The 12,833-nt window shown below is 36.1% G+C and overlaps 1 protein-coding gene and 1 pseudogene across 1 annotated transcript; one reads left to right on the top strand and one right to left on the bottom strand.

Annotated features, from left to right (window-relative positions):
* Nucleotides 1-6,557: 6,557 nt before the first annotated feature.
* LOC122318697 (histidine-containing phosphotransfer protein 4-like) lies at nucleotides 6,558-10,899 on the bottom strand. The gene is made up of 5 exons (XM_043136267.1): nucleotides 10,760-10,899; nucleotides 10,631-10,699; nucleotides 6,917-6,988; nucleotides 6,718-6,790; nucleotides 6,558-6,611 (listed from the first exon to the last, which is right to left on the bottom strand). Exons 1-5 carry the CDS (start codon nucleotides 10,897-10,899, stop codon nucleotides 6,558-6,560), a joined length of 408 nt encoding a protein of 135 aa, XP_042992201.1.
* LOC122318632 lies at nucleotides 8,420-9,840 on the top strand (annotated as a pseudogene).
* Nucleotides 10,900-12,833: the final 1,934 nt, after the last annotated feature.

Raw genomic sequence — 12,833 nt, 5'->3', positions numbered from 1 at the left:
TATATAAAAAAATTAATTTATTTTTATGATAGATTCAATTGTTTTTTTTTTTTTTTTAAGATGAGTGCACCAATTTAATTACAACGGTTTGGATGTTAAAATAAGTTAAGATGAATTCAGTTTTTATAAATAGTAATGAGTTGATATAATATAGTGAATTTTGAGGAACTCATTTAAGATAAATTTAAATATGTTTAAATATTAAAATGAGTATAGATGTATTTATGAGAAATTAAAAAAATTATGCATTTCATATGTAAAAAAATTTTAAATTAAGATGAGTTAAATAATTTAAAAGTTAAATATTTAAATATTAAATTTAATTTAAAATTAGATTGAAGTAGTCTAACTTCCAAACGTGAACATTACTCATCTAGAATTGTTCCCTTGGTTCTTCTTTTCAAACTATGCAAGAGGTAGGTCCCCAGCTACAGTTGAGTCTCTTTTATCGGTTCGACATGATGCAAAAATCAAAGTTAGGTCACCTAAAGTCGGAAGGAAAGAGGAAACAGCGGCGGCAAACTTTCCCTTGTTTTTCCTCAACTGTAACATATTTATGATCATTTTGAGCTTTTGGTGCTTTCAGCTCCGATGCCGAATTGCTCCTAATACAAATTTCAATTAATTTGTGTATTTAAATTTACATGGACGCATTTAATGCAATATTTATTGATACATTTACTTGATTTGGAATTCTTTTCATATTACTTTATATTAAAACATATTAAAAAATATTAAAACATATTGGTGTTTTAATATGTTTTAAAACATATTACTCTCTCTCTCTCTGTCTGATCTATCAAACTTCGTCAGAAGGATCAGAGGGATGCACTAGTTCTACCTTCAGTCTCACCACAAAAAATTACCTAGTACAATAGCACTACTAGAAAGTTTTGTCTCTTAGTGTCAGAGGACTCTGTTGCCACTACCATAGTAGCAACTTGTTAGTAGCAATTTCGTGGCCACTATCTTCTTTGTCTATTTCTAGGATTAGTTGTCATTCTTTTGTTTTGTTGCTCTTTTGGTTCTTTGTATTTGTATATATATATGTGTGTAGTTATCATTGTAACAACATACGAAAATATAGAGAAATCAATACAAAAGGAAAGTGAACCTTTTTCTCTTCATGCTTGTTGTTTCTCTCTATTTCAATATTTTCATCTTCAAGTGTTCAAATTTCAACATGGTATCAAAGCGCCAAGTTGCTTAAAGGTTCAATCTGCTACTGATTCATTCTTCACCTCTTTTAATCTCTCATATCTATTTTTTCTTTTATCTCAATGGCTGAGAGTCCTTAACCAAAATCACTCAAAAATAACTCTCATTCAGAAGATCCTAATAGCCATTTCTTTATACATCATAGTGACAATGCTCACACGGTGATAGTCACTCCACCTTTAATAGGTTCAAATTATCTTGCATGGAATAGATCTTTCACATTGGCTATTTCTGTCAAAAATAAGCTAGGATTTCTAGATGGTTCTATTCCCACACCAGACATTTCTAATCCTCTCTATGTTCCCTGATTAAGATGCAACAATTTACTCCTCACTTGGATTTTCAATTCCATTTCGAAGGAGATTGGTTCAAATGTGATGTTCATGAGTTCAGCCAAGGATGTCTAGGAGAAACTCAAAGATCGTTTTTCACAACCTGATAATGTAAGGATTTATCATCTCCAGTAGCAACTAAATTCCATTGTGCAAGAAAACTTGTCTGTAAGTGAATATTTTACTCAACTTAATGCTGTATGGGAAGAACTGAATAGCTACAAACCTTTGCCTCGTTGTTTGTGTGGAAAATGTACCTATAATGCTTTGAATGACATTGGCAAAATACAACAGTTAGATAATGTTTTCAAGTTTTTGATGGGGTTGATTGACATATATGATAACATAAGGGGACAGATCATACTCATGAGCCCCACACCTTCCCTTGACAAGGCCTTCTCTTTAGTTTTGCAAGAGGAAAGGCAAAGGCAAATACGCATTGTATCATTGCCTTCACCTGAGCCATCAGCTCTTACTGTATTTCAAAATAACAAGAGGAAAGAAAAATCTGATATGACATGTTATCATTGTGGCAAGGTTGGGCATGCTAAGAAGAAATGTTTCAGGTTGGTGGGTTTTCCACCAAATTTCAAATTCGCTAAATCAAAATTTGGATATTCTAGTGGTTTTTCTGGTGCTAGCCACTCTACACATCAGGTACAATCCCTAAACTAGGAGCAAAACTCAGGAAGTCCATCAAACCTCTTAATCAAGCTCAGATTCAACTATTAGCTGCATTGATTAATGCTCAGACATCTCAGGTGAACATACATGAACCAAAGACCCACCTATCCTCTAGCCAAACCTCATCCATTCAACGTAACCCCACTCAGTCAGCTAATATTGTGACCAAACTTCCATCAAGTTCTAACATGGCAGGTAAGAGTATCTGTCTCTCTTGTGCTTTTTCTGCTCTTGGTTCACTGATGCATCACAATCCCACCTCCACACAAGAAACACAAAAGACACCTTGGATTATGGACACTGGTGCTACAGACCACATGGTCTATTCCATCTCCCTTTTTTCTTCTGTAATATGTTTCACTCAAGCCTCTGTGCAGCTCCCTAATAAAACACAAGCTCGAGTCACTCACATTGGAGCTGTCAAACTTTTAGAATCATTAACTCTCACTAATGTTCTATGTGTGCCATCATTTAGCTTTAATGTGACTAAACTCACTGATAACCCTCTTTTGTGTCTCTTGTTCTTGAATAAACACTGTGTTATACAGGACCTTTATTCATGGACGATGATTGGTCTAGCTAAAGTCCACAATGGACTCTACTATCTCCTTCCCAGCTCCCTTCATAACACTGCAGTCAAAAGATATCTTCCTTCCAGTCACCATCTCAAGCCTCCAATCAAAATCCAAGTTTTCAATGCAAATGGACAGCATGAGTTTGATCTATGGCATTTTATATTAGGACATTTATCCAATCAGAGAATGGGTTTAATTCACTCTCAAGTTCCTAATGTAAAATGTAGAGAGCAAACTCAGTGTACTATTTGTCATTTGGCTAAACAAAAGAGAAATTCATTTCGGTTGAGTACTTCTATTTCTCATTCCCTCTTTCAACTAATTCACTGTGACACTTACGGACCCTATTCTCAAGTATCCAATCAAGGGCACCAATACTTTTTGACAATTGTGGATGACTACAATCGAGTGACTTGGATTTTTCTTATGAAGTTTAAAACTGAAGTTAGAACTCTAATACAGTCTTTTGTCTACATGGTAAAAGTTCAATTTGATGCTAAAATTAAACAAATTCGACCAGACAATGGCCTTGAGTTCAATATGACAGTTTTCTATAATCTTCATGGAATTTTACATCAAAAGTATTGTGTATATACTACACAACAGAATGGAGTCGTTGAAAGAAAACATCAACACCTACTTTCCATTGTAAGAGCCATTCTTTTCCAGGCCTCACTTCCTTTAAAATTTTTGGGTGATGCAGTCATCATTACTGCATACTTAATTAACAGGATTCTTTCACCTGTCTTAGATGGAAAATCACCTTATGATAAAATTTTCTCTTCTACACCATCCTATGATCACTTAAGATTATTTGGCTGCCTGTGTTTTGTCTCCACTCATAAACACAACCGATCTAAATTGGATCCTCGTGCTAGAAAATGTGTTTTCATAAGATATCCAGCAGGTGTCAAGGGATACAAGGTTTATGACATCGAGAATCAATCATGTTTTGTCTCCAGAGATGTGATTTTTTATGAATCCACATTCCCCTTTCAAAATTCTAATCTTAACACATCTTCCTCTCATGATCAATCCTTTCATGATCAATACATACCTCTAGTTTTACTTGTCACAGAACATTCTCCTTCTTTCCCATCTGATCCTTTCACAAACTAACTTGATTCTCCTTCAACACCTCAATCTAATTCCTCCTCTCACATTCCCACTTCAGACTCACCAATTAGTTCCTCTCTCCCTCACACTAACCTTGAACCAACTCCCACTCCAAATGCTCATCTCTTAACTCCTTCACAAGACAACACTTAGCCCACCACCTCTTTCAGGAGATCTGATCATGTTAGGAAACCCACTTCATATTTACATGACTATCACTGTCAAATAGTCACTAGCAATCCCACTCAAATATCACTCTCCACTTCCACTAATCATCCACTTTACAAACATTTATCCTACTCCCATCTTTCTCCATCACAGAAAATTTTTGCCCCTTCACTCTCCCTCTTGCATGAACCAAAAACCTACAAAGAGGCTGTGATATCTCAGCATTGGCAAGCAGCAGTACAGTCTAAGTTGAAAGATTTAGAAGAAAATGAAACTTGGATAGTCACTAATTTACCCCCTGGAAAGACCTCAGTGGGCTGCAAATATGTTTTCAAAGTCAAGCTCAATTCAGATGGGTCTGTGGAGAGATATAAGGGCAGTTTAGTGGTCAAGGGTTACACTCAAGTTGAGAGATTTGATTATCAAGAAACATTTAGTCCTATAGCGAAGCTCACCACTGTCAGAATTTTTCTAGCCTTAGCTACCATCCATAATTGGCATTTAAGTCAAATGGATGTGCATAATGCATTCCTCAATGGGGATCTTGATGAAAAAAATATATATGGACCTACCTCCAGATTATCAAATCAAGGGGGAGACTCATGGTGGAAATGGGGAGTTAGTTTGTAGGCTGCACAAGTCATTGTATGGTCTCAAGTTGGCCTCTCGACAATGGAATGCAAAATTCTCTTCCTTTTTGCTTTCTATTGGATTTCAATAGTCTAGATCAGATTATTCTTTGTCTACAAGGTCAAATAAAAATGGTTTTGTTGTTCTATTGGTGTATATAGATGACATACTCATTGGAAGCTTGAATCTATCAACCATTAATGTTGTAAAGACATATTTGAATTCATAGTTCAGAATTAAAGATTTGGGGCAAGTGAAATATTTCTTAGGGTTAGAAATTGCAAGATCAAGGTCTGGAATACATATATGTTAGAGGAAGTACACTCTTGAAATACTTGAGGATCAGATCTCTTGGGATGCAACTTGTCCACACCCTCATTAAGACTAATTACAAGCTCAGTCACACTTCTATAGATTTGTTGCAAGATGCTACAATCTATAGAAGATTAAGTGGACGCCTAATCTACTTAACAATTTCAAGACCAGACATTACCTTTGCTTTCCATATACTCAGCCAATTTATGGACAAACCAGCAGAGATACATTTGAAAGCTGCTCATAGGGTTTTGAAATATTTGAAAGGATCTATAGGGCAAGGTATATTGTTCCCAGCTTTGTCAACTTTGCATTTAAAGGCATTTAGTGACTCGGATTGGGCAGCTTGTCCAGAGACAAGAAGATCAATCACAGGGTATTGCATATTTCTTGGGAACTCTATGATTAGTTGGAGATCTAAAAAGCAAGCTATAATTTCTAGAAGTTCTACTTAAGCAAAATATAGGGCCTTAGCCCACACGAGTTATGAAATCACTTGGATCATTTCCCTTTTAAAAGATTTCCAGATTGATCACACTAAGGCTGCAACATTATACTATGATAGTCAATCTGCTCTACACCTCACAAAGAATCCAGTTTTTCATGAAAGGACCAAATACATAGAGCTAGATTGTCATTTCATTCGGGAAAAAGTTTTAGCAGGAATGATCATACCAGTTCACCTTCCTTCCAAATTTCAATTAGCTGACATTTTCACCAAGGCCTTGCCTACTGCTACACTACATTTCTTACTGTCCAAGATGGGCATTCTTAACATCTATGCCCATATTGAGGGGGAGTATCAAACTTCATCAAAAGGATCAGAGGGATGCACTAGTTCTACCTTTAGTCCCACCACAGAAAATTGCCTAGCACGGTAGCACTAGAAAGTTTTGTCTCTTAGTGTCAGAGGATGTTGTTGCCACTACCATAACAGCAATTCGTGGCCACTATCTTCTTTGTCTGTTTCTAGGATTAGCTGTCATTCTTTTGTTTTGTTGCTCTTTTGGTTCTTTGTATTTGTGTGTATATATATATGTGTGTGTGTGTGTGTAGTTATCATTATAACAACATACGAAAATATAGAGAAATCAATACAGAAGGAAAGTGAATCTTTTTCTCTTCATGCTTGCTGTTTCTCTCTATTTCAATATTTTTATCTTCAAGTGTTCAGATTTCAACATGATCTTCCTCACACACAGACGAGACAATACAAGCAAACATAAGCCATACAGATAGACAAGCGAACTTGTTTTATTTGTATAGGATCTAGATTTTAAGGCATTGAGTAATACTACATATAGTCGTGTAGTGCGCAAGTGCCGTGCAGTTGCTTTAAAAAAAGCAGGGTCTACTATTAAAAAATTAATTTTTTTATGTGAATTCCATATTTATTCACTTTTTTTAAAGTGATTGAACGATACTTACGCACTTACGACTGTAACTACCATTTCTCTCTATATGTGTGTGTGTGTGTGTATGAAGTATGACTCTGGATCGTTCATGTGTGTCCATATAATCATCCGACTTGACCTCCTGCCTTTGCAGATGGTCCAGCAGCTTGTCTTCCCAACTAAATTAATGTTAAAAACACAATAGCAAGCAAATATATAAGGAAGAGTAAAGAGCTAGTCAGGATAAACACACACACAGAGGAGAGGACAAGACAGGATAGATACCTGAAAGTAAGTTTCCAGCTTCCTTCTCAAACATGCATGTTCTTGTTTGACTTGTAGGAATGTCCTAATGCATCTGGATATGGGGAATGTAAAAATCCAAGAAATATAAAACCCCTTTCAAGGAACCGATGCCGCGTATATATCAATCTGAGTTGTAAGTTCAAAAGAGCAAAGCTAAAATGGTACTATGAATAATTACCCTTCTGCATTGGCTATTTTGCAGTATTCTGTGAATATTGTGCATTCTTTCTTCACTCTTGTAGCTCCTATGCTGCAAAACAAATCATCCAAAAATTGTCAGACAACCACTTTGTCTTAACAACTTGAGCTAACCAGAATAAGTAAATCTAATCATTTTATTTTATTTTAACACTCTTCCTCACTTAAGGATTAGATTCTCCCTTAATAAATAGACTCTGTACGTGAAATAAAGGGTGGAGCCAAGGTTCAAATTCAGTACTTCCGTTCTAATACTATATTAAATCACCACTAATCATAAAAACTTACCAAGTGATTGCATTACTTTATATGTAAGTTTGTAGATGATGTAAGTAAACATATCAAATTGAGGATGAGAAGAATCATGAGTCATGATTCAAGCACAATTCAACAAAATATATTGAGAAATCATGGGAGGATATCATGCAACATAATCCTCCACACCAATAGGCCAGCTATTGTATTTTTGAGGAGTTAAGCACGTTAGCAAGTACAACCAAAACTTCTAAAAACACAGCAACTGGTATGTCAGCATGGAGCATTATGTTTCATGATATCCTCTGTTTCCTTAGTATATTTTGTTGGCATGATATTGCTTGAATCACAATCCATGATTTTGGGAGTATTTCTATCATAACCTTACTCCGGCCTTAATGTAGGTTGATAAATGAAGTTCTTCTTTTGTTAAAAAAAAGTGTGAGACGAATCATGGAGTGTAGAGGTGTTCATATGGGCCGGGTAAAACCCGGCCCAGTTCGAAACCCGGATAACCGGATTTCCGGTTACGGGTTCCAGCCCGAATTAAATCCGGACTGAAACCCATATTATGAAAACCGGGTATATGCAGTCCAGATCCAGTATGAAAAGCGGGTTTCCTTTTAAAACACCGGGTACCAAGTTTGTATAAATTAGAAAATGAAACCCTACCCATCATCTATCTCCCAATGCCTTTCTCCCATCCCTCTAGGTCATTCCGCCTCTCTGACTCTCTCTCTCTCTCTCTCTCAATCCGAAGAAACCCTAGCCTCCCTTCCTCACTGCCGTCGGCCGATCGAAGAAAAGATAGCCCTCCTCTCTTCCCTCAGTGCCGATTGAAGAAACCCTAGCCTCCCTCCCTCAGTGCCGGTCGAAGAAACCCCGTTATCCTGTGACCCATCGTCGTCGTCGCCAACTCGCTATCATCCTCGACCTCAAGGTTGTTCTCTGTGATTTGGGTATGTTTTAGATTTGGGTTTGTTTTATTACGATAAGAAAAATGTATGAATCGAACTCTTTGAACCAAGAAAAAAAAATTTATTCGTAACATTGTGTAGAAAATGAAAAGGGGAAGAACCTTTGGTAGATCTGGGTTTCTTTTGTTATTTTGTTAAATATGTATAAAGTAGATCTGAGACGCTTAGAGTTATAATTTTATCACCTCATTGTTTGGATTCTATTTTCTATTTTTTTTCTTTCTATTTTATAACATTAGCAATCCACAAGAATGGCACTGGGTAAACCAGTTAAACAAAAGAAATTAAGAAGCTCCAAACAGAGGAGCATAGTTACTAAAAAACATTACAATGAAGTCTTAATAACTCCTAAAAAAGCATAAAGTTTGCTGTCCTATAGTTGATGGAGGTTTGGGGATTCGTAATTTGTGTAGTTTTAATAAGACACGTGAGAGATCAAATGTACTGGAGACACACAACATCTAAAAAGTTTATTGTTAGATCTTATTCAAATTTGAGAAAGCGTGGCACGATTGTTGTGGAAGGTGCTTTTTGTGTAAGAAAGTTGCAGAATTTGTGGACCATCTTCTTATTCATTGTGATGTGGCTGAAGGGTTATGGGATGGTGTGCTTGGTAGATTGGAACTGTCCTGGCTTATGCCTAATTCAGTAGTAGAAGCACTTGCATGTTGGCCTAGACCTTTTTCCTTGCTCTCAAGTGGCAGCTGCATGGAAGATGAAATCTGGGAATTCTTTATATGTTTTTTGTTTAGTTGGTTTTCAGCTATTGTACTTAATGGTGGGGCAGTACATGAGTTGCTAGTTCTCATAGCTTGAAGGAAGTTGAAAGACATAATTTTTCCATACTCTGGTTTCTAGTTCTCTTATATGTAAACAGTAGCAAGTTTTAAGACTTGAGGATCTACTAGTTTTAAGACTTGGGCACAACTGCTTAGACAGACAAAGACTACAAGGAGCCACCCCTAGCTCCTTTGTTTGAGCCAGGGGAGCTTTCCTCATGGTCCTTCTATAGGGCTGGAATTGCAGAGTTCGTGGCTACCTTCTTGTTCCTCTACATCACCATCTTGACTGTTATGGGTGTGGGCAAGTCTGAAAAGTGTAAAAGTGTGGGTATCCAAGGAATTGCTTGGGCTTTTGGTGGTATGATCTTTGCCCTTGTCTACTGCACGGCCGGTATCTCAGGTTAGCTTTCCCAACTCTCCTTTTAATGGGTTTTTCCTGCTATGTGTAATGTGAGTCTGACTTTCTTCAAGCTGCTATGGACTTTTTCTTGGAGAAAGGCCATGGAGCTAAATGTTTTTAAGGAAGATGTTTAGTAACCAAATATTTGTGCTCGTTTTGCAACAGGTGGACACATCAATCCTGCTGTGACCTTTGGACTCCTCTTGGCAATGAAACTCTCTCTCACAAGAGCTCTATTCTACATCATCATGCAGTGCCTTGGAGCCATATGTGGGGAAATTAAATCACTGATTTTGTAATTCCTATATTATAATTTAGTATTTTGTAATGTAATGTATAAATAACAAATAATATAATATGTAGTGGATTGTATTGTAATGCATGTATACTTGCATAGATGAATATTGGAATTTTTTTTTTTTTGTTTTACATGCATTTTTATTGGAGGCAAATTAAGTGGAATTTTGATAGAGGAGTTGATATTTTTCAACCTCTAAAGTGTATAAATAAATTTATTCTTTTGTTTTTTATAAAAGAATCAGAGCTACATGTGAAAATATTAGATATAAATTTAGGCTTTTATATGGGTTTAAAAAAAAAAAAAAAAAAACCCCGGGTTCAATCCGGAACCCGGAATCCGGGTTTTGAAAACCCTGATTTATCCGGGTTTTGAAAACCCTGATTTATCCGGGTTCCGGCCCGTTTATGACCCGGGTTAACTCGGTCTGGGTTCCAGCCCGGGTTTGAAATCCAGGTTCCAGTTTGGGTCTATCCGGATTCCCGAGTTGGAACCCGGATGAACAGGCCTAATGAAGTGCCACTTCCATATCACAAAGGTCAAGTTATATATGTACTAATATCTATTTCTTGATCCACTGATTTAAGATCTGTTATAAATATCTCTTTCGAAGTGTTCCACTTTCTTTTAAATGGGTAGTTGTCTCAAACAACTGTTGGAAGCTGAAAGTATATGTTTATGTTGGGTGAGTAGTGCTGCATTTTCCTTGCTTTCAACACCAATTCCCTTTAAATTATGAACCATTTGAATTATTGGTGCGGCTACTAATCCGCCTGGAGCATACTGCTGGGCGTGCCGCCCAATTTTTTTTTTTCAATTTTTTTCACATTTTTTAATCACTTTCTTAATTACTAAATAAATAAAAATACATCAATACACTTAAAATCATTTCTTTAATTACCAAAAAAAAAAAAAAAAGCCTAGCAGTATACTGTAGCGGTACAAGTGGAACGGCATACCAGCATTTTCCTTGAATTATTACCTTGAGCTACTACCCTTGAATCTGTGCATACAATTGTCCAGCTTGGTGAAATCAATAGGTCGACTAACCCTGTATATATAAATCATTAATAACAAAATACAATAGAAGCAGGAACATTAATCCACGTACAGTGCCTGTTCAATGTTTTGTAGCAGTCTAGCAGCATTATTATAGAATGTTGTCACAATCTCCTCTACGAAATTAGGGTTGTCATCATCTTCCAACTCCTCAAGCTGTATAAATTGCTCATCAAGGTACCCCTGCAGCATTTCATTGTCATCTGACTGGCCAAGTCACCTATTTTTTTTTTTTTTTTTTTCAATTTCTAATTACCGTTGCACACATAGGTGAAAAAAAATCCCATCAAGTTCTTACACGAATATAAGAGCCCAAAGTGAGAGAGATGTAAATGTTCATTTTATGCAGTGACTTGGTGAAGAATTCATGCAAATTAGCTGGAAAGCACTCAACCTTACTGAAATAGTAATTATTCAGTGGCTGGAGAAAGAGAGCAGTACGTGGTAGGGCTACCACTAGCATGGTCAAGTTAAGCACCATTAATTTGAATCTTCTACCTTAAGCTTAGCCCACAGAATAAAGTTTGATTAATTTAGGCTATGGTCCAAAAAAAAAAAAAAAACCATTCCTTCGAATCCTTAATAATCTCACTGCTTTTGGGAAAACAAAGTCCGTTGTCTCGTAGAGCGGTGAACACGTATGTATGTATGTATGTGTGTATGTATGTATATGTAAATAATCTAGTGCGTGCAGGGAAGTGTGAGCAGAACCTAATTAAGGAGAGACCTCTTCATGTCAAGCTGGCGTTGCATGTGATTTTTTACCATTTCCCCTCCCCTATGTTAAAAAGTGGCAGAACTTGATGGAACAGAGTATGACAAACACAGCAAATCTCTTGGCGTAAAGTGGTGCGCAGGCTTTGATGGTTTCACAGGCTATACGGTAATATGGCAGACTGACCAAGGTATTTATAGAGCACACTCCGGCGAGAGCGATAAAATCATAAAAAAGAGAGCAAAAGTGCGTGTGTTCAAGACGGTAGGTACGTGTCAAGGATATGATGCTTTCATATCCATATTTAGTTGCCAGAGTATATGCATTCATGAGATTCCAAAACCCTCAATTAGGAAGAACATATCTTCTTACTTTTATAATCTTCACTGTGATGGTACTGTGCTGCTCATTCGTTTCATTTGGGTTAGTTGGCCAGTAAATACAAGTAATGAACAAACGGTCAACTCAATGAGCAAGGAGATCAAGCTTTACACATCTTTCTCCTTTATAACCGAAAGAAAAGTTTTGTTTTGAGATCCTTTTACTTAGAAACTGATTATCCGACATGATAAAAAATGATTCGTAAGAAAAATTTAAAATTATTTTCTATATGACATCTTTGTAGTCGGAAGAATGAGTCCTCCATATCTGCTTGCAAATAGCTTTCTTCTTTCTTTCTTTTTTTCCTTCTAGTTTACTTTCCTAAAGTACTATTGGATCTAAATAATATGATGCCTATGATCGATTTCTTTTGAATTGGGAAATAAGATTACATGGAAAACTGAGAAGCTACAAGAGTTTGTCTTGAAGTCCAGAAGCAGAAAGAAAGAAATTTCAAATAATGATTGAAAGGAGAATCAAAATTCTATGCACAATCACTTTTACGTATTCCACTAATATGATTGATTGTATATTAAAAAAAATTGATGCAACTAATCACATCAGTAGAATATACAAAAAATATGTAAAAGTGACTATATATAACATTACTCAAAAGAGAATATATTACCTTTAATTGAGTCAGACAGTGGTTCTTGGAATGCCTTTGTTCTATCCGTTTCTCTATAATTCTTACCAAAAATGGAAAAGAGAGTTGAAAAGGGATTCCTCTCTTACTCCTATCCTATGCCACCTGTGATACACCGTTTTTACGTATATTTTCACTGAAAGATTTGTTTTTAATTTAATTAATATAGTAGTCCTTTTATTTTAAATTATCGCATTTTAAATTGGTTTTATTTTATTTATTGTGGTATTTAATTTATTTTAGTCGTTTTACGGTTTTTAAAATCGTTTTCGTCGGATCAGTTTTTGGTCTCCGGAGGTGAGGACTGAACCTCATTTCTTTTCCCTCATCTTTTCTTTTTCCCTTTTTTCTTTTTCTCTTTTCTTTTTCTTTCTCTTTTTCTTT

This window comes from Carya illinoinensis, chromosome 8 (genome assembly GCF_018687715.1).
Source record: "Carya illinoinensis cultivar Pawnee chromosome 8, C.illinoinensisPawnee_v1, whole genome shotgun sequence".
NCBI lineage: Eukaryota > Viridiplantae > Streptophyta > Magnoliopsida > Fagales > Juglandaceae > Carya > Carya illinoinensis.
The sequence above is the reverse complement of the archived record's forward strand: the minus strand, read 5'-3'. Positions and strand labels throughout refer to the sequence as shown.